At 40.7% G+C, this 25,617-nt stretch overlaps 1 protein-coding gene and 1 pseudogene across 1 annotated transcript in view; one reads left to right on the top strand and one right to left on the bottom strand.

Annotated features, from left to right (window-relative positions):
• LOC114695330 (EGF-like and EMI domain-containing protein 1) overlaps window positions 1–25,617 on the top strand; it is a 695,481-nt gene that overhangs the window by 483,731 nt on the left and 186,133 nt on the right. The window contains 1 exon segment of the mRNA XM_037206530.1: window positions 2,674–2,796. Coding sequence (XP_037062425.1) covers window positions 2,674–2,796 — 123 coding nt within the window.
• LOC114695326 lies at window positions 23,296–24,974 on the bottom strand (annotated as a pseudogene).

Genomic DNA, 25,617 nt, shown 5'->3' with positions numbered 1-25,617 from the left:
GCATGAACAAGATAAAATGAATAAATAAATCATAGCATGGTACACACGAACCCCCTTATCAGCTTGTTTTATAGATGAGGAAGCAGTCTCCAACAAGCAAGTATGATACCCTGACCAGGGCCAGCACTAGAATTTGTTTTCTCAAGACTATATGACTCAAAGAACAGAGGCTATTTGGTGGTGGTGGTGGTGTGTGTGTGTGTGTGTGTGTGTGTGTGTGTGTGTGTGTGCAGCAGAGTGCATAGTTGAAGGTATACTAAGAATATAAACATATCAAAGCTTATGTATAGAAAGCTCATTGTCAAGACTGTACCCATTATATCTTGAGAGAATAATCAGTGATTTTTAAATTTTTTTATGAACTCTGTGTCTTTGATGAGAAAATATTAAAACTTTGTGAGTAAGTCATGGGGGGCAGTTATGAGAATAAACTTTATATTAAAGTTATGTTTTTCATACACAAGTAGCATCTATGTGGCTTTCTTTATTATAACAAACTTGAGCCCTAGAAATATGGTTAAACAATTTTGTCTAGGGGATGCAGAGATGGCTCAGCAGTTAAGAGCACTGGCTGCTCTAGCAGAGGACTGGGGTTCTGTTCCTAGCACCCACATGGAGGCTCACAACCATCTGTAATTCCAGTTCCAGGGGATGCTAAGCCTTCTTTTGTGGACACTACGTGCCCATGATCCACAGACATACAAGCAGGCAATACACATTCACATAAAATAAAAAACAAAGCTTTAAAAAGTTGTCTAACACCCCACCCCATCAATAGAAGGCCTGCTCCATCCTGGAATACACCTGTCTGTCCTCCTCAGAAGAAAAAGGGTCTTTTTTTACATATTTTAAGACCCTTTTCAATTTATATATACACACATATAAAATGTTACTGTATGATTCATGATAGTTGTAATGTCATTTATCATGTAACGTATAATATGCTTGGGATTTAAGAGTTTTATTTATATGTCCAAAATGAAAGATCTTGGAAGTATGTCTAATCTAGAGGTTGACAGTTAAGATTCAGAATTATATCTCAACTCTGCAGAATAATGCCCCAAAGACAGAAAGATAAAAATGTAACCTAGATAGGTATTAAATCCCTGCACAAAGAATAGGCAACAACTAGAGAATTCTGGTTTAATATTATTTTATAAGAAAAAGATCTATAGGTCAGGTTACCACAGACTCAGAATGTAATACAAATTCTTGCATTTTGACACATCAGTAATTCTTATTTCTGAAATAAAATTTACTTTCAAAATATTAGGACTTCATCCAGAATATTTTTCAAAAGATATGCCAAATTTGTGGAAAATATACTGTCACTTTCATTTGAGAAAAGACAAAATCAATGCCTGGTAAATGCAAACCCTTTAGCTACCTTTGGTCAAATATTCCTTCCTAATCCTGAGATTTTGACATGGAGATATGCAGTGATAGTCATTGTCGTAGCAGCTTTTTGTGTTCCTTATGGACAGATGAACTTTCCAGTGGGTGACTCATATTTTAGGAAAGACTGTTCATATGAAATATCTTGTCCAGAAGGTTTGAGTTTAAGGGCAGTAAGAATCTAACTATCCCCTGAAATCCACACCCCAAGCCAGGGGATGACTGTTACTGTGAAGCTTGCAGAAAGATGTTCCCCTCCCTCCCCACTCACTCCTTTCTCCCCTCCCAGTTACATAACCTAGATTAATCTGGAATTTAGTTTTCTCTGGCTTTGAAATCCAGACCTCTGGGATTACAGGCACTTCCTAGCACACTCAGCCCTCATTTTCACTTACACAAACCTCCAAATAAGAAAGTTTAGGATTTTGTTTTTAATTCATGAACAGCCTAAAATTTGTTTTCTTGTAATTTTAAAAATGTAAATAGTTATTGCATGAGACACAAGGAAGTGTAAATACTGGGAAATGAAATAATTTTTCAGTGAGGAATCAATATTGTATTTGTGAATCCTGGTAGTATTTATTACTGATAATAAAACAGGTAATTCTAAGTTTTTCTTGACTATTTTCCATTTTAGTCTAAAAGTTAATAACCAATCTCTTATACAAAGACAGTGTTTCAGGAAATAGCCACTTGAACAAGAAGCTAAATTAGTGGGACCAACGTATTGATGTTTTTCTGAGAACACTAAGCCGTGGTTTCATTTGAGTCATCTGTCTTTGCTCTGATGTCTACTGTAGCACATGAGAAGGAGACTCAAGGTCTTAACTCCATTACTGCCTTTATTCAGTGCTGTCAGACCAAGAATAGGTGTTTACCTACTAGTGTGTGCTGCTCCTGAGAGAGTAGCTCATTGTAATTCTCTCCTCCAGTTTTCTTTCCCCAAGGAAATATCTTTATCTCAGATCTGTCTAATTAGCCAGTGCATGAGGAACAGTAAATTGTGAGACAATCACAATGTTCATGGTTGCTGTTCTAAAAGAAAAAAAAAAAAAAACCAACCAAACAAACCAAAAACTCAATAACCTTTCCTTCTATATTTTCTTGTTTACATGGTGTGGAGCAAAATGGATCAAACAAGCATAGATTTGTGGTAACAGAGATGGTGCTTTTGTACAATATAACACATACTGTGTATCAAAGAAGTATTTGTAGCACTGCTCTGAAGTTGACATTGGAATGACATTGTAATCCTGGCCATCTGTCTTCCTCCTCTAGACATCGATGAATGTGCGGTGGTGAATGGGGGCTGCCAGCAGCGCTGTATTAACACTCTGGGCACCTTCCACTGTGTGTGTGATACAGGGTACAGACGCCATGCTGATGGACGCACCTGCATAAGTGAGTAAATATTAGAGCCAGCTTGAAGCCATTTTCAATGAAAATCGACCTGCCCATGCAAGGGGCAGAGAGAAAGATGTTTCTATTGTAAAATATGTCTATAGAAGCTGCCGGCATTCAAGTTCAATTCTATCTTCTAGAATATAAAAGGCATTTTTTCTATTAAAAGATAGACAAAGATGGAGAAAGAAATGTAGAAATTAATGTTTACAAGCACAACTTGATTCTGCACATATGTGATTATTTCTATAATGTATAATTTTGGCATATTTGGTGAAGCATAAATTTGTTATTTATTACTTATACAACAAGTATGACACCAGACTAAAATGAGGGGGTAAGTTAACCCACAGTAATTACTAGATACTCTGATCTGTGTAGAACTGTAGTTAGAAATAAGTTCAAAACTAAAATTCAGTCAGTGACAAAATTATACTAGATTATATTTCAAAGAACTCGAAGTTACCCACATGCACTTGAGACTACACATATTTAATATAGGTTACAGCATATTTATCCTACCACAAAATGTGTTTAAATGTAATTTTGGAGCAATAAAATGATCATTCATCTCTTCATTTACATGATTTTGAGATCATGAATTTCCTGAAATAAGTAAATGCTACTTTTGTAAGTGAAAAGAAAGGAATGGAGTTTTAAGAACACCCTTCCTGGTATGATTACTAATGTTCCTTGTTTTCACTGAAATAATCTGACTAATAGTGTTTTTATTTTTCAGCGAGTCGTGATCTTCACCTGACATAATGATACTTTCTGGTTTTATCTCAGGTCCCTGCTTAAAGTAATTATTATATTAACAACATAGCACTTGGTATAGGATGGTTTAATTACTTTCTTTGTTTATATATGTTTTATTAACCATATCACCCTTACTTAATCACTATTAGTAGCTCACAAAGTATTTTATAAGGTGAAGCTTAGAATATAAATCACCATTTTCAATTAGTGTGGGAACATACATGCCTTCTGCTGTTCCTAGCATGTCTGAGAGGAGGCTGCAAGCAGGCAAGGATGCTCTAGCCATTATCTGATCTTGATGTGAGAAAGCCGGCCATGAAAGTGTGAGAGAACAAAAGGAGAGGGACAAGAGGGAAGAGGAGTTCTTTTTCAAAGTCAAATGAGGACATTTAGAAGGCAAACCCTAATAGCTAGGACCTCCGGGATCAACACAGTGGTAGTCACAGAAAGTACACATGGCAGAACAGTGGCCCAGCACACTTATTAAATGGAAACATCATCTTTGTCTTTGAGGGATCAACGGCATTTCCATTCCTAGGTCATGTGCTACTAGCATCCCCCCAAACTACAACCCATGTCACAGCTGTGCAGAAGAGGCATGAGCTCATGTATATATGCAGATGAGATATTTGTTGGGAAAGGACAAGCTACGCTGGTAAAAATTTCATCTAAAGTAAAATCATGTTTTTAAGTAGTGGTTTATATGAGTCAGTAATATTGGGTCTTCGTGGAAGGGCAAAATAAACAGCAAGCATAGCTAGCTTTTGTCTAGGGGTAAAATTGGTTTGCTAAACTCTGAGCAGTCATTAGCTGCTCCAACCAGCCACTCTTCTCCTTGCCATCATGGTTATTGTGTTAATGACATTTGGTCAAAATTGAGCTTCATTGGACTGGGATATTATGGTTTACTCCATCTATTTCTAGTCCTTAGGAGCCAAATCTCACTGCATATACATGAAGCCACAATGACAGTAATTGAACATCTGTATGTGGGTCATTCTACTCAGAATTCCAACACTGTGTACAAATGAAACTTATTATATACAACTAACAAGTGAAACTCTGTCATCACACTCAGGCCGGGGCTCCAGCCCCTTGGTTGGCATTCTCCAGCAGCTGCTGGGCAGAGCCACACACAGACTTTGCTGTCTTGATGTCTAAGTTGTGCACACACAAGAAAATTTGGTTTCAGAGAGACTATTAGGAAGCTCCGACAGCACAGTCACATCAACCTTGAGAAAGGGAAGACTCTCTTTGAAAGTGCTTTGGGTTTGAAGGTCAAGATGGAGCCTTCAGGATAACTGTTTGCTTATTTCTACAGAAAGAACCCTGTAAGGAAGTGGCCCACAGTGGTCTGTTTTTGGGATTAGTGTATAGGAAGGTAATTTGTCTTAATACAGAGCTGCTGAATTGGCTCATTTCTATTTTTGGAACAAATTCTTATAGCCAAAGCTGGCCTTGAACTCAAAATCCCCTTACTTCAGCCTCTTAAGGGCTTGGGTTACTTGCTGATGGGATCCATCATTTCCAGCTTCTTTGGGGATTGTTCTCACAGAAGACAGAAAGGTGTCTGAGGATGTAGTAGACATTTGTCATGAAACTCAAAGAGTCACAGAAAAGACAGCAATAAAATGCCAGGACTTGAGGACTTCAGTGTATTTGAACTTAGGTCCCTTCCTCTACTTTGTTATGTTCATCTGTCTGCCAGTCACACATCTGGGCAAGAGCTTCTGTGCTATTGCAAGTATGCTGACCCCACATGGAGTTGCAGATACTTCTTTCAGGGCCTAGTCTGCAAGAGCATTGCTTTGTCATTATATATACATAGCCATTGCAGGTCAGCCTCTGTCAGAATCACTAGGTCACATAGACAGGTATAAAAGGAGTTCTCAACAGCTGCCAAAGGGAACAGGAAGTTGCATGTATCAGCGACTTGGCTCCAACAAGGTTTGTTTGAGTTGCAGACAAAATACAATATATAGCTTCAGTGAGCAGTCTGAGCAAGTTTTTAATTTCCTCAAAATCCTTATATGTGTTAGTGACACCCCAAAATATCCCAAACACATTTCTATAGTTGATAACATTTATTTAAAAGTATATATGAAGGAGAAACTTGTGACATCGTTGTTATGGTGCTGTCCTATACTACTGTTGTATGTATGAGACACAACTGTTCAGTCATTGTTCCTTCCTTGATCTTCTGCATAATGTGATTCCAGGACAGGAAGAGAGCTCAGTCACTAAATTCTTGCCTCACAGAGATAAGAGCCAGAGCGAAATCCCCAGAACACATTCAAAAATCTGTGGCATGGTGGTGCATGCTTGCAATTCACAATTCACATCTGGGGTGCTGAAGAGATAGGATAATCCCTGGGTCTCACTGGGGCTGGTCTAGTTGGTGACTCTAGGCCAATGAGAGACCCTCCCTCAAAGGAGATGGACAGAGTTTCTGAGGATATTGCCAGAGGTTGTCCTACAGACGTACAGATGAACATCTACTTCCATATGCACACATAGACTTGTGCATACACATGCCGCCCACCTCCCCTGCCCCCCCCAAACACACACTAAATTCCTGATATCCTTAGGAAGCACATGTCCCATGCCATATCACTTTGCACCTTTCTGAAAACAGTATCAGGGGTCATTCTGAGGAGAAGGCATCTCAGCAAATGAAGCAATTGGCTAGTGGGAAAGATTAGACACAGCATGGGAAAGTCAACAGGAGTGAGGTCTAGACACTTGCAGAGCTAACAAGATGAGTGGGGGGGGGAGTGAAAAACAGAGATTAAATTTTAGCAAGCTTAAAAAGAGCAGAGGTATCCATGCTCACATGAGTTTGTGTGCCAGGTCTTGTCTATATAGACTCACAACTGTAACACATGTGGGCATGTGACCTGCAGCAAGTCATCAAATCTCTCTACATCCTGGCTTTCTGATGTAGAAATGGATATATCATTCTTAGAATGACTTCAACCCTAACATGTTAAAATTTTACAGACTTAACAAAATTATGAAATCATTATAAGACATCTGCTAAGGAAAAACCTCTACCGGATTGTGCATATCTATAACCTTTTATAACTTGTTTTATTCAAAAATGGTTAAAGAACTCCAACTTTTAAAAATCCAAGCATGAAAATAGAATGTAAGAACTTCATGATTAGTTTAATAATAATAAAAAAATCAGTGAGTACTTAAATGATTTGATTATATATGCATACTTAGGTGCTTTTAAAAAACAACACTTTTTTTTCCCTATCATTGAGCTGTATTTAGGAAGAACTTGAGGAGTGATGGAGCTCATTCTCCTATCTCAAAGATAAAAAGTTTCAGTGCCAAAGAAGTCAAAGACTTTCATGGAGAAAGAAAAGAGTTTTCTGAAAAATCTACTTAAGCTCACTTCAGATGCATTTTCTTTAAATTTCTGATAAATGCAAATGAACAAATGAAACATAGCTCACAAGGACACTGCTAAATCAAATTCACAGCCCATTTTAGTGAATAAAACTTTCACAATGGCTATTGATAAGTGAACCACCAGTATATCACTAACCTTCTTGGTAATACCCATGTACCACTCCCCTCAACAGTCTGTGACAGACTCCCCAAAGCTTGACTATCCCCATTCTCTGTCAACTTTTCTCCTTCTGCGCTGCATTTTCCTCTGAATGTAGGACATAGCTTAGCCCCAAGTCTGTCTGCCAAAACTCTACTTACTGTGTTTCACATTAAATGTCATCGGCCTTGTTAAATTTTCTCTGTGGTTCTAGCTAAAGAAATTCTCCCAAATGTCATGTTATTCGTGCTTTTTAATTGTAAATCATAGCACACACATATATTTTGTTAGGTGTATATATATATATATATATATATATATGTATAAAAACATATTTATTCCTATATACATATTCTTATGTATGTATACAAGCAGTGTGCCTTTCGGGTCAGACAAAAGGCAGTGATGATGTCCTGTCAAATCCAAGGCATATCGTTCACATTCTCATTCTGGCCTTTGACACTGCTGACCACTGTTTTTTTTCTGAATCTCCCCATGGCTTCTTGGCAGCACACTGTCAATGTCTGCATTGTGGTGCTGGTCTGGTGAGAGCAGCTCTGACATTATTTATCTAGCACCTTCTCTTCCTTCCTTCTTCCTTCCTTCCTTCCTTCCTTCCTTCCTTCCTTCCTTCCTTCCTTCCTTCCTTCCTTTCTTTCTTTCTTTCTTTCTTTCTTCTCTCTCTCCCTTCCTTAATTCCTTTCTTCTCTCTCTTTCTTTTTCTTTCTTTTTTTTCTCCTTCATTTGCCTATCCTTTACCCCACATCCATTGTTTCTACTTTCACTATAAGCAAATACCAGTGAGCTACTTAGACTGTTGCCTTGCCCACTTTTAAGGATTACTTAAACATTTAACAGCAAATAATAAGTGATATTAGAGCTTCACCCAGAAGGATTTGCTTACTAGGGGAAGATATGAACTTGTTCCAGAGCTCTAAGCCTAGGGACTTTGGCAATATTCTCTGTTATAAAATATAGCATCTCTGTGTACTTTTGGTCTCATTATTGACAAATATAATAGGACCTACATAATGATAATATGGGATGGCAGCATCTATTTCCAGGTGACTCTTTGAATGGCTAGGGAACAGATACTAATGAAAATCACCTAAACTTTTAGTATTTGGTTATGTAATTCACATTTTTAGTAACTTGTAAAGCTTTGGATGTAAATTGGCATACCACTTAAAATCTGTCTTGAATTTCCATTTTTAATACCAGCCTTGGAAAGATTTTCATCTCAAATATCCATTTATAATGATGTATTTGCTGAAATCATTCTTCTCAGAGAGATGAAATACTTTAGTTACTGAAAACTTACATGCTTCCATAGATTACCTTCAGCAGTAAGCCTATTAATATTTTCCCCCAGAAATAAACAAATGCAATCACAGATGTCCACAATGAGACACCTCAGAAAAAGGAGGTTTTTAATTCCTCCAGTCTTCAAAATAGTCATGCCTCCATGCTACTTTCTTGGAATAGTCAGGAAGTACCTTTATTTATTATCTCCTCTTTATTTCTATTAAATGAAGGAAAGAGGAGGAAAGAGTCCTCTACTGTCAAGTTTTGTGTGGATATCACATTGTTACACTTCAGTTAGGAATATTTAAATGTCACTCTTATATTATAATTAATTACGGCTATGTAAACATTGGACAACAAGGATCGTATAGATGCACAACTAAGAAGCTTAAAAAGCAGTAGCCTTAGTGAATCTCTGAGCTTAAACATTCTTACATGAGCTTTTTATGAGTTCTGTATTTTAAGATAATGCCGAATTTAAAAAATTGAAAATGAGAAAACCGTTAGATGGGCTGGCCTTCACACAATGGGCTCTTTTGTTTTCTCTCGGTGCTTTGATGATGTCTGGGTTTCATTTCATGTGAAGAGTAGAAGCTTCTAAGAAATGCAGAAAGATTGCCTTCATATTGGAGAAGGAGGTTAAAGACTTCATTGTAACTACCTTTCAATTAGCTGCATTATTTATGAAGAGAAATTAGAAACAGAATTCATTTCAGGTGACAGCTGATGTGTTGAACGGGTCCATGTCAGGTTAAAGAAGTTGTTTAGTTTGTCAGATTGATGGCATTTCTCCGTCATTATCAAATTCATCACCCCTGCAATATTAAGCACTTTCGTGTGGTGGGCGCTAAATTTAGTCCTTAAAAGTTGAATTTAAGAAGCATGTTCCCTCTGCCTCTTCATTCCCATTGTGTGGGCTTTGAAAAAGATTAAGAGTGTACTTACCAAGTTTTCATCCAATGTTGAGTTTTAATATCAATTTAGTAGCATTTGTCCACTCAAGAATCAGGAACACATTGAGAATCTTTTCCACATTTTTTTTCTCAAGCTTCATATTCAGGAAGTGAAGGCTGACATTTTTGAAAGATTCAAGTCTCTTTTCTGGGCATACCATAGAAAAACTGTGTAATCTTAATGCACTTCTTTTGTCTCTGTGATTTCGGAATCTGTGACATCTACATCTCTCCCTTTTTATCTCTAATAATATCAGAAAAATTATACATTACACATGAATATGACCATCATAAAAGAGTATATTATTCTACAAAAATGGATGCCTACAAAGTGTGGAGGAGACCTTGTATGGGTGCTGGGGCTAAATGATCAAACAAGCAAGGTTCTTTAAGGGCCATTGAGTGATGAGAAATTCCTTTGAATAGCAATGTAACGGTCTCCAGTTTCTGTGCCTAAGGTTAGAACAGAAAGGCCACATGCATGCACACACACACACACACACACACACACACACACACACGCATGAACGCACATGCACACACACACACACACACACACGCATGAACGCACATGCACATACACATACACACAAAAAATTGCACTCATTTTCTTATGTAGACATAAACACCAAATAGGGAAATGTTCACATGATGATCTCCATACATGGAAAATGCTGTTTCTCCTTTGTCTCTGAGGGGAAGCTGTCTTTATACACCTTACCTTTTTATGGCATTTTCTTATTCTACTTATGAAATATTTGTTATATACAATATCAAATTTAAAAACCCAATATAAAGAGCAATTACTTTTTCATGTGTTGCCTAGCTGACTTTATAGTTCATTGTATAACAACCACCACATAAGATAAACTTTAAAATGAAGACATTAAATTTATAACCAGGATACAACAGATTCCCAGTAAATCATGACTCAGACCAATGATTTTTAGCTATTACATGTCTACTCCATCAATTCCTGACAGAGTACTTATTCAAAGTAGAAATGCTGAGGATGAGAGAGTTTTAGTTGTGTAACTGAAAATGTAACATGTTAACTTTATATTACTCATTTAAGAATATGTATCATGACACTTGAGGGGTGTAATCTGGGAAGAGTATGTATTGGGAAAGTATCTGTTCCCTCGTTTCAAACTAAGAACATTAACTTTACTACAAGGTTATATACACTGACTATGTGACCTGATCTAGTTACCTAAGTATAAATAGCTCAGTTTATCAGCATGGAGCCCATGAGAAAAAGCACTGGTCCAGGTGAAGTCCTGAGTGTGTGACAGGGAGAGGCACTCAGAAAGCATTAGCTGGTACGCTTCGTTGACCATAGCCATAGGACTAAATGTAATAACAGGCAGTTGGTCCCTGTAGATCTAAGTCTGTTTTGATGAGCCATGACGATGGGTGAGTGCTTGCAGATACTAGGTTGCAGCAGCAGATGAAATCTCAAATTTAACATGGAAGGTAAAGGAGCTGAGGTTCAGAGTTTGCACACCTTACACACAATTGTAGCGTGAGGGGGTTGGCAGTGAAGGGAGGAATTCAGCATTTTGTTTTTTTTCCACAGAACAAATCGAATTCTTAGCTGAGGGTCCTTCACAATTTAATCACACCTAGAAATTTGGGAACTTATCCCAGGTCCTGGGTGTTTGCTCAGGGGCAAACTTGTTATCTTCTGTTTCTCTGACTAAACTCCACACCTGGGTTATTCTATCCTGCCCCTCCTCTTCCTTCATTTTCCTTTTATTGAAATTAGATTTGTTTTCTGTCACTTAATATGTCCTGATTATGGTTTCTCCTCCCTCCACTCCTCCCAGCTCCTCCCCACCTTACCCCACCCTCCATTTAGATTCACTCCCCTTTTTCTCTCATTAGAAAACAAACAGGTTTCTAAGGGATTATAATATAATAATATAATATAATGAGATAAAACAAAAACTAACACCTTAGAATTGGACAGGACAAACCAACAGAAAGAGAAGAACACCACAGAAGGCACAAGAATCAGAGACTCACTTATTTACATGCTCGGGAATCCCATAAAAAAAAAACACTAAGCTGGAAGTCATAATATATACACAGAGGACCTGGTCCAGACCTGTGCAGGCTGCTTTAGTCTCTGTGAGTTCATGAGATTTGATCATATTTTGAGCATGCTTTTTTAGAGGGCCTCTTTTTCTTGTGTCCTCTATCCCATCTGGCTCTAACACTCTTTTTGTCTTCTCTTCCTGGAGGTAAGGGCTGGGTGTAGGGCAGGTCCACTGAGCTCTAAGGTGAGGCAGTTGATGCAGACTTTCCATCTAGGGCTGAGTGTTTCAGCCTCTCTGTCTCTCACTCTCTGAGTAATATCTCTGTATCTGCATTTGTTCCCATCTGCTATAAGAGGAAGCTTTTCTGAAGACTGAGAGCAGAATGTCATTGGCAGTCATTTATCATTTTGTTTTAACAGTAGTACTTGATTTTGCCCTAGGTTCCTGAGCCATCTAGTCTCAGATTCTTGGTCACCCAAGCAGTGTCCTGTATGGGTTTCATCTTGTGGAGTGGGCCTTAACTCATGTAGATATTGGTTGGTTACTCCCACAAGCTTTGGGCTTCCATTGCCTTAGAATATTTTGCAGGCAGGACTCCATTATAGATCAAAGGCTTTGTGGCTTGCTTGGTGTCTGTGTCTCTCTTTTGGTAGCACGGAGAGTAACTTCCTGTACCAAAAATGCTAGAACATAGAGGGTACAGGTTTTATGTAGGCACCAGCTCAACATCTCCATATGCAATGAGTTATGTAGGTGTTGTCTTCAGCAGTGGAGCCTTCCTGTCAGTTTGTAGAGAGCAACCCGTAGTCTTGGCAACAGTCTGGATTGTGTGGGGGTTCCCATGGGTCAACTTTGGCTAACAACTCAATTAGATGTAACCCAATCCCAGTACTGGAAGCTTCATTTAGTGACAAGAGATGCCTAGTTGTGGTTCTGTTTCCCCCATTATTTGGTGATTTCCTTTAGATTGCCTTTATATATGTATATATTCTAGGAAGCTTCTACTGTATTAGATTTCCATACTACCCCTCAAATGGCCCTTCGGTTTAGCTCTTCCCCCATAGTCCTTTCCTCCTCCCCTCTTCCCACTCCCCTCTTGAACCTCCAGCTCCACCCCCACACCATCCCATATTGCTTCTATCTCCCTTTCCTAACAAGATTTGTCTTTGCCCCTCAAGTCCCTCACTCCACACCTAACCTCTGTGTTTCTGTGGATTGTAATATAGTTGTCATTGGCTTCACAGCTAATATCCACATATAAGCAAATAATGCCATATTTGTTTTTCTGGGTCTGGGATACCTCACTCAGGATGATTTTTTTTTCTTGTTCCATCCATTTCAAGATTTTTGTTTGTTTGTTTGTTTTTCAAGACAGGGTTTCTCTGTGTAGCTTCGGAGCCTATCCTGGAACTTACTCTGTAGCCCAGGCTGGCCTTGAACTCACAGAGATCCAACTGTCTTTGCCTCCTGAGTGCTAGGATTAAAGGCACCACTGCCCAGCTAAGATTTCATTTTTTTAACAGCCGAGTAATATTCTTTTGTGGAAATGTACCACATTTTTTATTCATTTATCTGTTAAGGAATATCTAGGTTGTTTCCAATTTCTGACTATTATGAATAGAGCAGCAATAAACATTGTTGGGCAAGAATCTTTGGTAGGACGAAGCATCTTTGGGTATATGACCGAGAGTGATATAGATGGATCTTGAGATATATCAATTTGCATCTTTCTGAGTAACTGCCACACTGATTTCCACAGTGGCTGTATAAGTTTGCACTCCTACCAGCAATGGAGGAGTGTTCCCCTTACTCCATATTCTCACCAGCATGAGCTGTTACTTGTTTTATTGATCATAGCCTTCCTGACAGGTGTAAGATGAAATCTCAAAGTAGTTTTGCCCTTTTTAAAACCTCATTCCTCTCTCAATTATACCCAGATTCTCTTTCTTCACATAAAAGCAGAATTCCTTCCTACTTGGAGATTCTGCCAAGGTTGTTAAGAAATTACCCTGTACCAAATCAGGGAGTGTTTTCTTCTTGTGTTGCATGTCAGAAGTAGTGGACTCTCGCCTTGTCCACATGCTCCTCCCATGTTTCACAGCTTTCCTTTGGTTCTTCTCTGTGATAACTCAAGAACATCTTTGCTGCATTCTCTGATCTCTGACCTCTGCCAAACTCCTTGATAATCTTCAGAATGCTGCCTTGGACTCCTTTCTCACCCTCCTGTGCGATATTTTTCACTTATGAAACTTTACCTTCTACAATTAGCTAGAAGGCTGTGATGCCCATGCAGCACCTTTAGTTCAGGTGGCTCCTTGTTCACTTTGGGCTACATATGTAGCTAATGCCTGAGCCCCATCCAGTGGAAGTCATTCTGCATTGCAAAGCTCGGTGGTTCAAAGCTGACTTTACTCCTTCTTGGCAACCACATTGTCTCAGGCCACCCACTTCCAGAGTAGTCCTAAAATCAAGTCTTCACCACATATCCATGTTCTCACTCATGGCAGTGACCGTCCCTTCCCCAGTCCTAGCCAAAGGTCACCGATGCTACGAGTGCTTTCCATAATGTCTGTATAAACTCTGATAAAGCTTATTATAGTTGACTCATTCTCTTTAATAGAGTTTTTTCCTGCAATATATTCTGATTGTAGTTTTTATCTCCCTTAGCTCCTCCCAGATCCTTTCCTTCCCCACCCACCCAAATCCACACTCTTTCTCATTAGAATCCAAATAGATATCTAAAAACAATAAAATAAAATAAAAACCAGAACAGGACAAAACAAACAAACAGAAAGAAAGAGCGAATGAAAAAGCACAGGAAACACATGGGGATGCTCAGACACTCACATTCACACCCACATTCACACTCACATTCACACCCACATTCACACACACATACACACAGAAAACACATACACTCACACACAGAGAAAACACCATCGGAATCTATAATATATAAGCAAAAGATCTGCACATATGCCCAGACAAAGCATGGTGGCCAAAACCAAAATAAAACAAAATACTCCAAAAGAACCACTGAGTTCATTTTGTGTTGGCCGTTTACTGCTGGGCATGGGAACTGCCCTTATGTGTGGTTTGTACCCAGTGAACCTCCACTGAACAAAATCAATTATTCCTCTGTGAAAGGCTTTCAATTGTATATAGCTTCTAGGTTAGGGATGGGGGCTTGTGTAGACTTCCGGTCTCAGCAATGGACTCCCATCTGGCTTACAGTCACAGAGACTGTTGCAGTTGTACAAATGACTCTTAACTGCTGCTACCCATGTGCATGCCCTTTGGAATCTAGTACCCGAACTACTGTCATAGTCATAGTTTTTTGGTATTTTGTTTTTGTTTTTTGTTTGTTTGTTTGTTTTTCAAGTCAGGGTTTCTCTTTTGGTGCCTTTCCTGGAACTCATTCTGTAGCCCAGACTAGCCTTGAACTCACAGAGATCCGCCTGCCTCTGCCTCCTGCATGCTGGGATTAAAGGCGTGTACCACCACTCTGCCATTTTCTTGCTTTTTTAATGGTGTGTGTGTGTGTGTGTGTGTGTGTGTGTGTGTGTGTGTGTGTGTGTTTTGTGTTATATGCCTATGTGCATATTTTTTGTGTGGGTTCTTTCCTGTTGGACATGTCTAGAGGTCAGAGGTCCACATTAGGATTTTTCTTCAATTCTTTTCCATGTTATTTTATGACTGGGTTTCTCACTGAACCTGGAATTAAATGTTTAGGCTGGAGTGACTGTACAGTGAGCCCTCAGCATCCACCTGTCTCTTCCCCCTAGAACCAGAGTTACAGACACAAATGTTAAACTTGGAAATTTACATGGTGCTGAGAATTGAAATTAGAACCTCAAGCTTACAAACCAATGTATTTACTCATAGGGATATCTTTCCAACTCTCATAGTAATACTTTGAAAATATAATATTTGAAATTGTTTAAGAAAACATTTTTTCTTTGTAGCACTCAGAACTGACCTCTCCAGCCTGCCATGGCTTAGTGGTTCAGGTTTTGACTTCTGAGAACAGCTCCCTCACCTCACCTCTATACTCCACACTTCACCATTACAAGGGAATTTGCACGTCCCTCAGTGTTCAGCAGCTTCCACTTCCATACACCTGCTACCACATTGCTTGAGCCTCATTTCCGTTCTCTTCCCATTGTTTCTCCACCTCATCTTACCTAATTTGCCTTTTTATACTCAATTCAGAATCACTCTCTCTGAGAAGGCTTCCCAAACATCATACCATATTCCTTGAAAGAAAATGGATCAACTGCCTTAGGAGTTTTAAACAGTTGCTTGGACAAAACAGCTGTTCCAGTAGATGAAATGCATAACTCAGCAATAGCCCCAAATAAGAGAAGGATGTCATGAGGGGCTACATTTGTGTTACATCCTGATGAGGGTACCAGCCATGGAGATACGAAGGATGCATCTTAGTATTCAAATGGAGGGTGGATGGGCTTTGTGCTATCATTTTCCTGCACATTGGTTAATGGGCTGTGAGCTTGGTGTTGTATCTGAGGTCCCTTGGTGTTTGAGATATGCATATAAAATCTTATAAGGCAGGAGTGTTGGTGTGCAATAAGGAAAGAAAGTATCTGGCCATAATTTTGTAAAGGTGAACTGAGGAATAGTCATGATTTCAGATACATAAGGTCTGTGAAATACCATTTCCATGACCCCACATAGCCACGGTAAAACTAACACAGGGAGCTGGAGAGATGGCTCAGTGTTTCAGAGCACTTGCTGCACTTGTAGATGTCCAGAGCACAGTTTCCAGCGCCCATGTCAGGTGGTTCATAACCATCTGTAACTCCATCTGTGGGGATATGATGCCCCTTTCTGGCATCCCCAGGCACTGCCACAAACATGTATTGCACACACAGAGAGATACACAGTAGATGCAAAAGAAATGTAAAAATCTTAAAGCGCTAACACAGAACCTCACACAGTATGAGATAAAGGTTTCATCTTGCCTGTGTTAGTTTTAATCTCTGCAATCATGACTGAGGCAAAGTGTTTTATCTAGTGTTATATATGAAGTCAGTGTTCAGCATATAAAAAAATCCTGCAAAAGGCTTTGCTTTGTTTGGAGATGGACATTTTTTCTGTCTTGTGATCTTCTCTTAATTAGATTTAAAGAGTTAATGGTGCTTGGCTTTGGTTCTAAGGAAACAGAGAGAAACATTGAAGTTTTAATTAAAGTGATTCCACTTAACCTATATTCTTAATTTAGAATCTTAATTCAGTTATTTTTTCTGGAATGGCTATTTTTGTATTTTTCTCTCCTTGTTTAAACCTTATTGTTAATAAATATAATAAGATCTTTTATTTACTCTCTATAATGTCTCAAGTCCTCTATGCAAGTTGATACAAATATACATGTGATTAAAAGCAATTAAATTCAAGTCTATCCTTACCACCTTGTCTACTTTCAAAAGTCAAGTGACATAATGGACAACATTTGAAACCCCAAATATACCAAAAGTGTACATCTGCCAGCCAACTGAATGATTTGCATATGGGTCCTCTAAAGTACTGGACGATTGTCATTGCCAGTGAGACTCCATGACAGGAAGGCAAAGATTTTTCTGCATATTATAAGAGCTTGAATTCAAAGAGCCTAGCTGAGTGACCACACCACAAAGAACAGGATATGTGTGATTATTAATGAGAGTCCAGGGCAAAGGATGGGTTGAGTTCATTCATGTCTCCAACCAGAACACACAGCAAAATCAGGAATATGTCATGAAACCAAGTATAAGCTGGTACAAAGCTCTGAAGGTCAGAGTTGGAAGGGCAAGGCAACAGTGTTCCCAAACCAGTGAAGAGCAAAGTTAGGGTTAAAATTTGAGCCATGGATAAAGACAAAGACAAGAAACACCATGAACACCGAATACCCTATCAGGGAACTTTAGTAATCATAAAGCAAGGTGGACCATTTGTCTCCTCCTCCTGTAGGCTTGCTGGTGAGGAATATTTGTATATGGGCAATTTCCTGGGAAAAGTAGCTTTCTTCAGCCCTCTGGGCTGAGAGGTCATGGGAAGTTGAGCAAACATAGTCCCATAACTCAGAGTCCAGATGTTTAAACAAATGCAGAGATTAAACACTCTAGAATCTTGATAATTGTGCTTGGCATGCAATTTTGGTCATGTCCGTCAGCATTAATAATTACTATAGTTAAAAAATATTATCTCTAGCCCTCACAGTAATCTCAAAAGGCAGATATTATCATCTTTCTTTGTAGCGTACCGGATCTGGTATGTACTAGAGGTTAATGTCAGAACTTCAGAATATGACTTGGGCTTGCAGCCTCACAAATTACCTCTCGTGATAAGCACCTTAGGGGAATAGAGTGAACAATGATTTACACTTCTTGAGATGAACACGGGGCATAGATGACAAGTGAATATATCTGCCATGTAATTGGGATAAAATTCTCTCTTCTTGATTTTTTACCATGATGATCTAGAGCCTTACTTCACATACAGCTTGGAATTTAAAGAGATCCTCTGTTTCTCTTAAAGAATAAAACTTGACTCATGACATAGATACCCCATGGATTCTGTTTAGGTGTAGTATGTTAACCTTCTAGTTGGCCAATTATCCAAGTCAATTATGCTTATGTGGGACACACAACACGCCTATGGGGTTAGGCAAAGTTGTTAAATCTAGTTATGGTTAAACAAACAAAAAGACATGCCTTCTACAAATGATGTGCTTGAGTCTTATTGTTAAGACTTTTTAAGGAAGGAAAAGATAGTAACTAAATGTAAAGGTTTCATATTGGTGCATGGGGTAATTGGGTTAAGCATATGCAGAATTAAGGAGCCTGGTAAAGAAATTATTGTATGAAGGCCCAGTTTGCAAATAATGGAGCTGGAGAGATGACTGTTCTTGCTACACAAATGTGAGGACTTCAGTTTGGAACCTCAGCATCTACATTAAAAGTGAGGCATGGTACTACACACTTGTAATCTTAGTGCTGGCAAGTCTGAGACAAGGGGATCCGATAAGCTCCTGAACAGCCAGTATAAATGAATTGGTGAAGGTCCAGGGTTGCTGAGAGATCTATTTCAAACAGTGAAGTAGACAGTAATTGACAAAAACACCTATGTTAATCTCTATGCACACAAACAGTACATGGGCACCTTCACACACATGTTCATTCACATAATATGTACACATGTGTAGCCTCAAGGTAGACACACACACACACACACACACACACACACAAACTGTGCATGCACACACATACATACAAAGACTGGACTAGTGAGAGACCATGGCACTTGGGACTATAACATTCATCGTGACATTGAGTGTCAGCAGCTACAATCTTCTTCCCTGTGGAAACTCAGCACTTTTTATTTTAAAAAATATCAGTTTCATAGAAACTATACAATTTTTTAATATTTTTTGAGATTATCATATAATTAATTATTTTCCCATTCCTTTTCCTCCATTCAAATCCTCCTATGTGTCCTCTTTACTCTCTTTCAAATTCATGGCCTCTTCTTTAATTGTTACATATTTGTATGAGTGTGTATACTTATATTCCTAAATACACAAATATAACTTGGTCAGTCTGTATAATGTTACTTGTATATAAATGGTCAGCTTTCAGGGCTGACCATTTAGCATTAGAAAACCAATTGGTGTTCTTTTCCCCTTCCACATTAGCAGCCATACTAGTGAAACTTCTTGCAAGTAGCTTCTGACATTCCTAGGAAACACAGTCTCACTACAAACTCTTCATCCTCTGCTTCTTATGATCCTTCTGCCCCCTCTTCCACAATGGTCAAGTTATAGATTATCAGTTGGGACTGGAATCCACAATTTGTATTTTGATTAGTTATGTTCTTAGTGATGTCTCTGTTGCAAAAAGAAGTTTCCTTGATGAGAGGTGAGGGTTGTACTTACCTGTGGGTATAAGGACAAATATTTAGAATGTACTTGGGGGAAGTAATAGAGGGAGGATAGCAGGGTACAAGTGATCTGAAGAGGGAAATGAGAAAAAAGGGGTTGTCTTAGTCACTGCTCTATTGTTGTGAAGGGACATCATGACCAAGGCAATTCTTATTTAGAAACAAAATATTTTGTTGGGGCTTGCTTACCAATCCAGAAACTTAGTCCTTTGTCATCGTGGCAGGGAGTGTGACAGCACACAGCCAGACAGGCACAATGCTGGAGCAGTAGCTAAGAACTGCATCCTGTTCTACAGGCAGCACATGGAGCAAGAGTGGGCCTGGCCTGGGCTCCTAAAGCCTCAGAGCCCACCCAGTGACACACTTCCTCCAACAAGGCCACACCTCCTAATCCTTCTAATCTTTTCAAAGAGTTCCACTCCATGGTGTCTAAGCATTCATATGAGCCTGTGAGTATCATTCTTATTCAAACCACCATAGAAATTTGTTTAAATCATGGAGGGAGAGGAAGCCAAGTACAGAAGAAAGAGGGAGGAAAGTGAAATCACAATAAGGATGATGTCTGAAAGGTCACAGGGAATCATACCATTAGCTATCTACCTAAAGGAAAAGAAAAAAAACCTATACTACACAGAAGTCTATGTATAAACAAACATACATATTTTAAAAGTAATTTTCCCATCTAGACTGACAGTGTTTCACTCAAGAGCCAAAGACCACCTAAAAAGACCCAACACCAGGCATGAAACCCTCTTTTGAGTCATTGGCCAGGGCTGTCCAAGAGACTCCCAAGACATTACGGGCTATTGCTGTTGTCCTCAGCTGCCACAGAAGTGTAAGGGAAGTCCCTCTAGCTGAAGACACAATGCACTTTAGATACAGGTTCCAGAGACTCCTGAACTAGAACTGACCTGGAATCCTCCTCCCTGAGGACTCACTTCCATGGGACCAGAAGGCACTGTGCAAGCTGTCAGAGGAGGGAAGCAGCCAGCAACCCTCCCAACTGTGAAGCCTGTGAAGCACACTAACCCCAAGGGGGAAGCGTGGCGCACGTAGGTTGGCAGTGATCAACAGTTCTCTGATTGGAGTAAGACCCACTGTGGTAGTCTGAATGTAATTGGTCCCCATAAGCTCACGGGGAATGGCACTATTAGGAGGTGTGGCCTTGTTAGAGTAGGATGGCCTTGTTGGAGGAAGTGTGTCACTGTGGAGGTGGGCTTTGAGGTCTCATATATGCTAAGTCATGCCCAGTAGTTCAGTTCATTTCCTGTTACCTGTGCAAGATGTACTACTGCTCTCGGCTACCTCCAACACCATGCCTGCTTGCATACCACCATGCCCCACCATGATGATAACAGACTGAACCTGTGAACTGTAAGCCACCTGATTAAGTTTTCCTTTATAAGAGTTGCCATAACCCTAACTAAGAAGTTGATACCAGGGACTGGGGTATTGCTATGACAGGCCTGACCACATTTTTGTTTGGAGGAATGTGGACTTTGGTACTTTGGGTTAGGAAAGCAGTGGAATGCTTTCAGCACTGCTTAATGGGCCATACCAGTAGGAACATGGAAGATTTGGACTGGGGTGTCCTAGCTCAAAAGGTTTCAGAGAGAAGAATATTAACATGTTGCCTAAAGACTGTTCTTGTGATAGTTTGGTAAAGAATGTGACTTCTTTTTGCCTGAAGAGTCTACCTGAGACTAAAGTGAAGGGTTTTGGAATAATTCTGTTGTGCCCTGGGTGTGAGGCCCCCAAAGAGAACACCAGAGACACAAACTCACCGAAATGCAAATGCAAGGTTAATTGAAGTTCAAGCCACATGGCAGGGACCTAGTTAAGCCACACAGTAGAGGCTGGAGGAGGTGCCTGCCCCTCTGAAAGCTCAGGTTTAAAGGCAAAACCCATAAGGTTACATCAGTTAGAGGTGCTAGTACAGGTACAATTCTGATGGGCTCAAGTTTTAGTGGCTTTCCAGAATTTTTGTGTTATCTTTGTAGTTTTAACCAGTTGTTTGTCAAACTTTATAGACTACCTCCGGCATCGGGGCATTCTGTGGTTAATCGATTGCTACCAGATAGTCCTTCAAACATCCTGACTTTGTACTTTTGACCATCTCCGGCATTGGGGCATTCTATGGTTAATTAGTTGTTACCAGATGGCTCTTCAAACATCCTGACTTTGTCCTGGGACCTATGTCAGCAGCTCTGAGAATTTTGAAACTCAGGCCTGTTTCAAGCTGGGGTGAGGGGCTTGCTTAAAATGGGGGTGCTCTGGTTCTTCAATTCCATTGGCAGTGGAAGTCTCAAAACAGCCTAATATAGACTTTGTCATGTGGTTATGAGTGATAACTCTAGTGAAGACTTACAATGAAAAGGAGCAAGCTGAGCAGGGTAAATTATAAACTGTAAAATTCGAGGAGAAAGGGAGCACCAGGAAGTAAAATGTAGCTAAGTCCTATGTTCAAGGAGATAAACAGATTAAGAACTGGAATAAAGGGAGTGGTGACCTCAGGGCAAGATCCTTTCCAGCTAAATTTCCACCTTGTGAAAAGGAATTACATAAGAGTTTAGAGCCTGTGTACTGGTACTCACCTTTAATCCCAGCACCCCAGAGGCAGAGATTGGAACATCTCTGAGTTTGAGGCTAGCCTGCTCTACAGGTCCAGTTTCAGGACAGCAAAGCTTAGGTAGTGAAGGAAACCACCCAAACAGAAAGTTGATGAAAATGTAATTGAATGAGGGGGACATGTTTCCCCCCAGTAAGCAGCAGAACTTGACAGCTTTGGCCACATGGTTCTGGATTTAAGGATAGAATCAAGGGATTGTGGAATATTCTTCCACGAATAAGGAAAGCCACCGAGGTCAGGTATGTGCCAGGGGTGTCCCTGAATGGAGGCCTAGAAGGGCCATGTGTGAAGCTGTGAAGTTGAAGCCTGGATTGCCTTGGAGGCCCCAAGATGCTGGAGACACCAGAGTCATGGGATGCCTGTCAAAGAAGACTTGGAACCAGCCCAGGAGAAAGAAGTGTGTTGCAGTCAACAAAGCTGAATGGAGTTGGAGAGCTGAAGAACATTTTGACATCAGAATGGAGATGTAGAGTTTGGAGTTTGCCCAGCTGCTTTTCAGTCTTGCTTTGGTCCAGTATTTCCTCACTATACTCCCTTCTCTATGTTTTGGAAAGGTAATGTATATCCTGGGCCATTATACATTGGAAGTAAAAGATCTGTTTTTTGAGTTTGATTTTATAGGGGATTAGAGCTAAGAGATCGCATGACTCTCAGAAGAGACTTTGAACTTTGAACTTTCTTTCTTTCTCCCTTCCTTCCTTCCTCCCTCCCTCCCTCCCTCCCTCCCTTCCTTCCTTCCTTCCTTCCTTCCTTTCTTTTTTAATAGCCAAAGCTGATTTACTCAGAGCCTCCTATGTTCCCAGCCCTTGCTACAACTTTCCCCAGGTAACCCATACAACATGCTGGAACACAAAAATTTTACATTTTTCAAATGAGAAAGGGAATATTCAGAAATTAAGTAAATAAGCTGGGTATAGTGGCTCATGCCTGTAATCTCAATAATCAGGAGGCTAAGGCAAGAGAATTACCATTTGAGGTCAGCCTGGACGAGTGTGAGATGCTGTCTCAAAACAACAACAGAAAGAAATGAAATGATTCTCAGCTCCAAGAGAGAAAGAAGTAACTCCCAGCCCCAGTAGGCACTAGCATTAGGTCCTGCCATAAGGCAAAAGCTGTCTGTAGTCTTGGAGCTGAAGGAGCAGAAACTATAAATGATCAGAGGCTAGACAATACAATCAGAAGGTGCCTTCTGAAAAATGAAGAGAAACCAAACCCAGAGATCTATCACTTCCAAGCCAAGTAGATTACATGATACTTGAGTGACCCACAATTCCCAGAATATACCAATTCCCTCACAATAAACTTCTCATTCTTGAGCCTGCCCAAGTTACTTCATGCTCTTTGTAGCCAAGAAGGCTCCATTAGAGCAGAGCTGAGCCGGAGGCTTTATCAGTGTTCTTGGTACAGAAGGAGGATGGCACCAGGTCCTGGCTTGTAGCTTGGCTAGCTACAGTCTTCAGAGTTCTGAGTTTGGAGCCTGAGTCTTCCCCTTTTAACAGGTATCCGTTGGTCACCTGAGCTTGTAGAGACAGGGCTGAAGTTTCAGGCCTGAGAGTTGGGCTTTGGGTCCTATTCAAGGAGGCCCAGTTGTTTTCAAAGTCAAACAAGAAGGAATGGCTGTTGGTCAGGTCCTTGTAGATGACCTTAAAACCAAGTTTAGTTACAGCCCCCAAAATGCCCGAATATCTTCAAAGCAGCTGCTGACTTAAGCTACTTTGAACAGACTCCCTGACTTCAGCACTTGATTTGCCTCCTCAAGGAAGTCCCTGGTGTTAGTTCCCATTGGTGAAGGCAAAACACAGCCACATCCACAGATTCATCCTTAGAGGCACTTGGGTCATGTCGCATACAGTGGCCCTGGGGTCCAGAGAGGTCAAGTCAAAACAGTGCATAGGGTTCCGAACACTTGAAGCTAGGCAGCAATCTGGGCAGCCAAAGTCAGCTACCACCAAGGATGTAGGCTTCTGGCGGCGATCTTTGACAATATGGTCCACTGGGTGCAGTGGCCACTTTTTCACTTGTTTCTGAAAGCCACAGTGACAGAGGAGAAAAGCCTCGGGGTCTTCCTGAAAGAGGCATTGGGCAGCACTGCTGGGCCCCGAGTACAACTGCTCATTAAGGTATCGAAATCGGCACCATCCAGCCATTGTGTCATCCATGCTCGCAGGGATCCAGTTCTAGTCCGTTGACTGTCTGACTTTGGGGCAGGGGGCACCTCAGTCTCCTCTGTGGAGGCCTTGGGAAGAACCTGGTCTGGTGTCTGAAGTGTCTTGTTTTTGTGTCCCCCCCTTATTCTTCTGCCTTGGGCTTTGCGAGGAGTTAGAAGATGTGGACTCAGGGCTTGGCTTGGGTGGGTCAATTGTAGCAGTGCTTGTCCTTGAACTGTGAACTGTTTGGTCCACACCGTCCAGGTGCTGGGTTGAGAGTGAATGAGAATATTTCTGGCATTTCCTCTTTCCTTTCCTTCTTCAGCAGAGATCCCACCAAGGGTTTGTCTGCAGCATTTCCTTTCTACCTCCTTGCCCTCAGAGTCACTGATAGATGGTGTCTGGTTTTGACATTTCCGTTTTCTTTTCTCCTCTACTTCCTTCAAGGCATTGGTAACTGAGGGCCTTGGGAGGTATTTGTTCTTCTTTCCTTCCTCCTCCTCCTCTTCCTCCTCCTCCTCAGAATCACTGCCAGGTGGGCTGGGAGATTTCTGGGAAAGAAATGCTGCTTCCAGGGCCCATAATGTGGCCAGGAGATGGTGGTGCTTGTGGCCCTTGACTGGCGGAGCAGTCCCTGGCCCGGGCTGTATTGTCACTAGATGGAGGCCGAGGGCTGCTGGGTTGGCCTTGACCCATTCGGGCTCCTTGAACATGCCAATGGACAGCAGGGTCGCCAGAGCACCTGCCATGGCCCACATGCAGAGCCTGTCAGGGAATGCCAGTGCTGTGAAAGACCCAGACACAGTTCCCCCAGAAACCCAAAAGAGCTGAGGGAAGAGATATCTTAAAAGTGAGTCAGTTCCCCCTTCCTGGAGAGGGTGAAGTCAGGTGTTTTCTTTTTTTTTGTTTTTTTTTTTGTTGTTTTTTTTTTTTGTTTTTTTCGAGACAGGGTTTCTCTGTGTAGCTTTGCGCCTTTCCTGGAACTCACTTGGTAGCCCAGGCTGGCCTCGAACTCACAGAAATCCGCCTGGCTCTGCCTCCCGAGTGCTGGGATTAAAGGCATGTGCCACCACCGCCCGGCTTAGGTGTTTTCAAAAGAACAAAATCAGGATGTCTGGTGGTAACCGATAAACCACAAGATGCCCCTCTCCGGAGATAACATGACCAGACCCCAGAGATGAGTTGTAAAACTCCTGACAGGGCAAACAGATAAGCTAAAATAAGACAAAGTCCAGGCCCGGGAAAAACGGGACCAATCAAGGATGGACCCGTACTAACCCCCACCCCTCTAAGAAATTTTATGGGTTTTGCCTATAAAAACTAACTTCCCCAAGAAAGAGTAACTCCTCCCTGCCTCACTGCGCTGAGGCCAGTGGGTGCTTGAGATGAGTTCCCTGTCGCGCAACTTGTAACAAAGATAAACCTTGCTTTTGCTTTCTGGTATGTTCGTCCTTCCTTGGTGGTCTCTCTGGGGGTCACGATCTGGGCACAA

This window comes from Peromyscus leucopus, chromosome 6 (genome assembly GCF_004664715.2).
Source record: "Peromyscus leucopus breed LL Stock chromosome 6, UCI_PerLeu_2.1, whole genome shotgun sequence".
Taxonomy (NCBI): Eukaryota; Metazoa; Chordata; class Mammalia; order Rodentia; family Cricetidae; genus Peromyscus; species Peromyscus leucopus.
The sequence above is the reverse complement of the archived record's forward strand: the minus strand, read 5'-3'. Positions and strand labels throughout refer to the sequence as shown.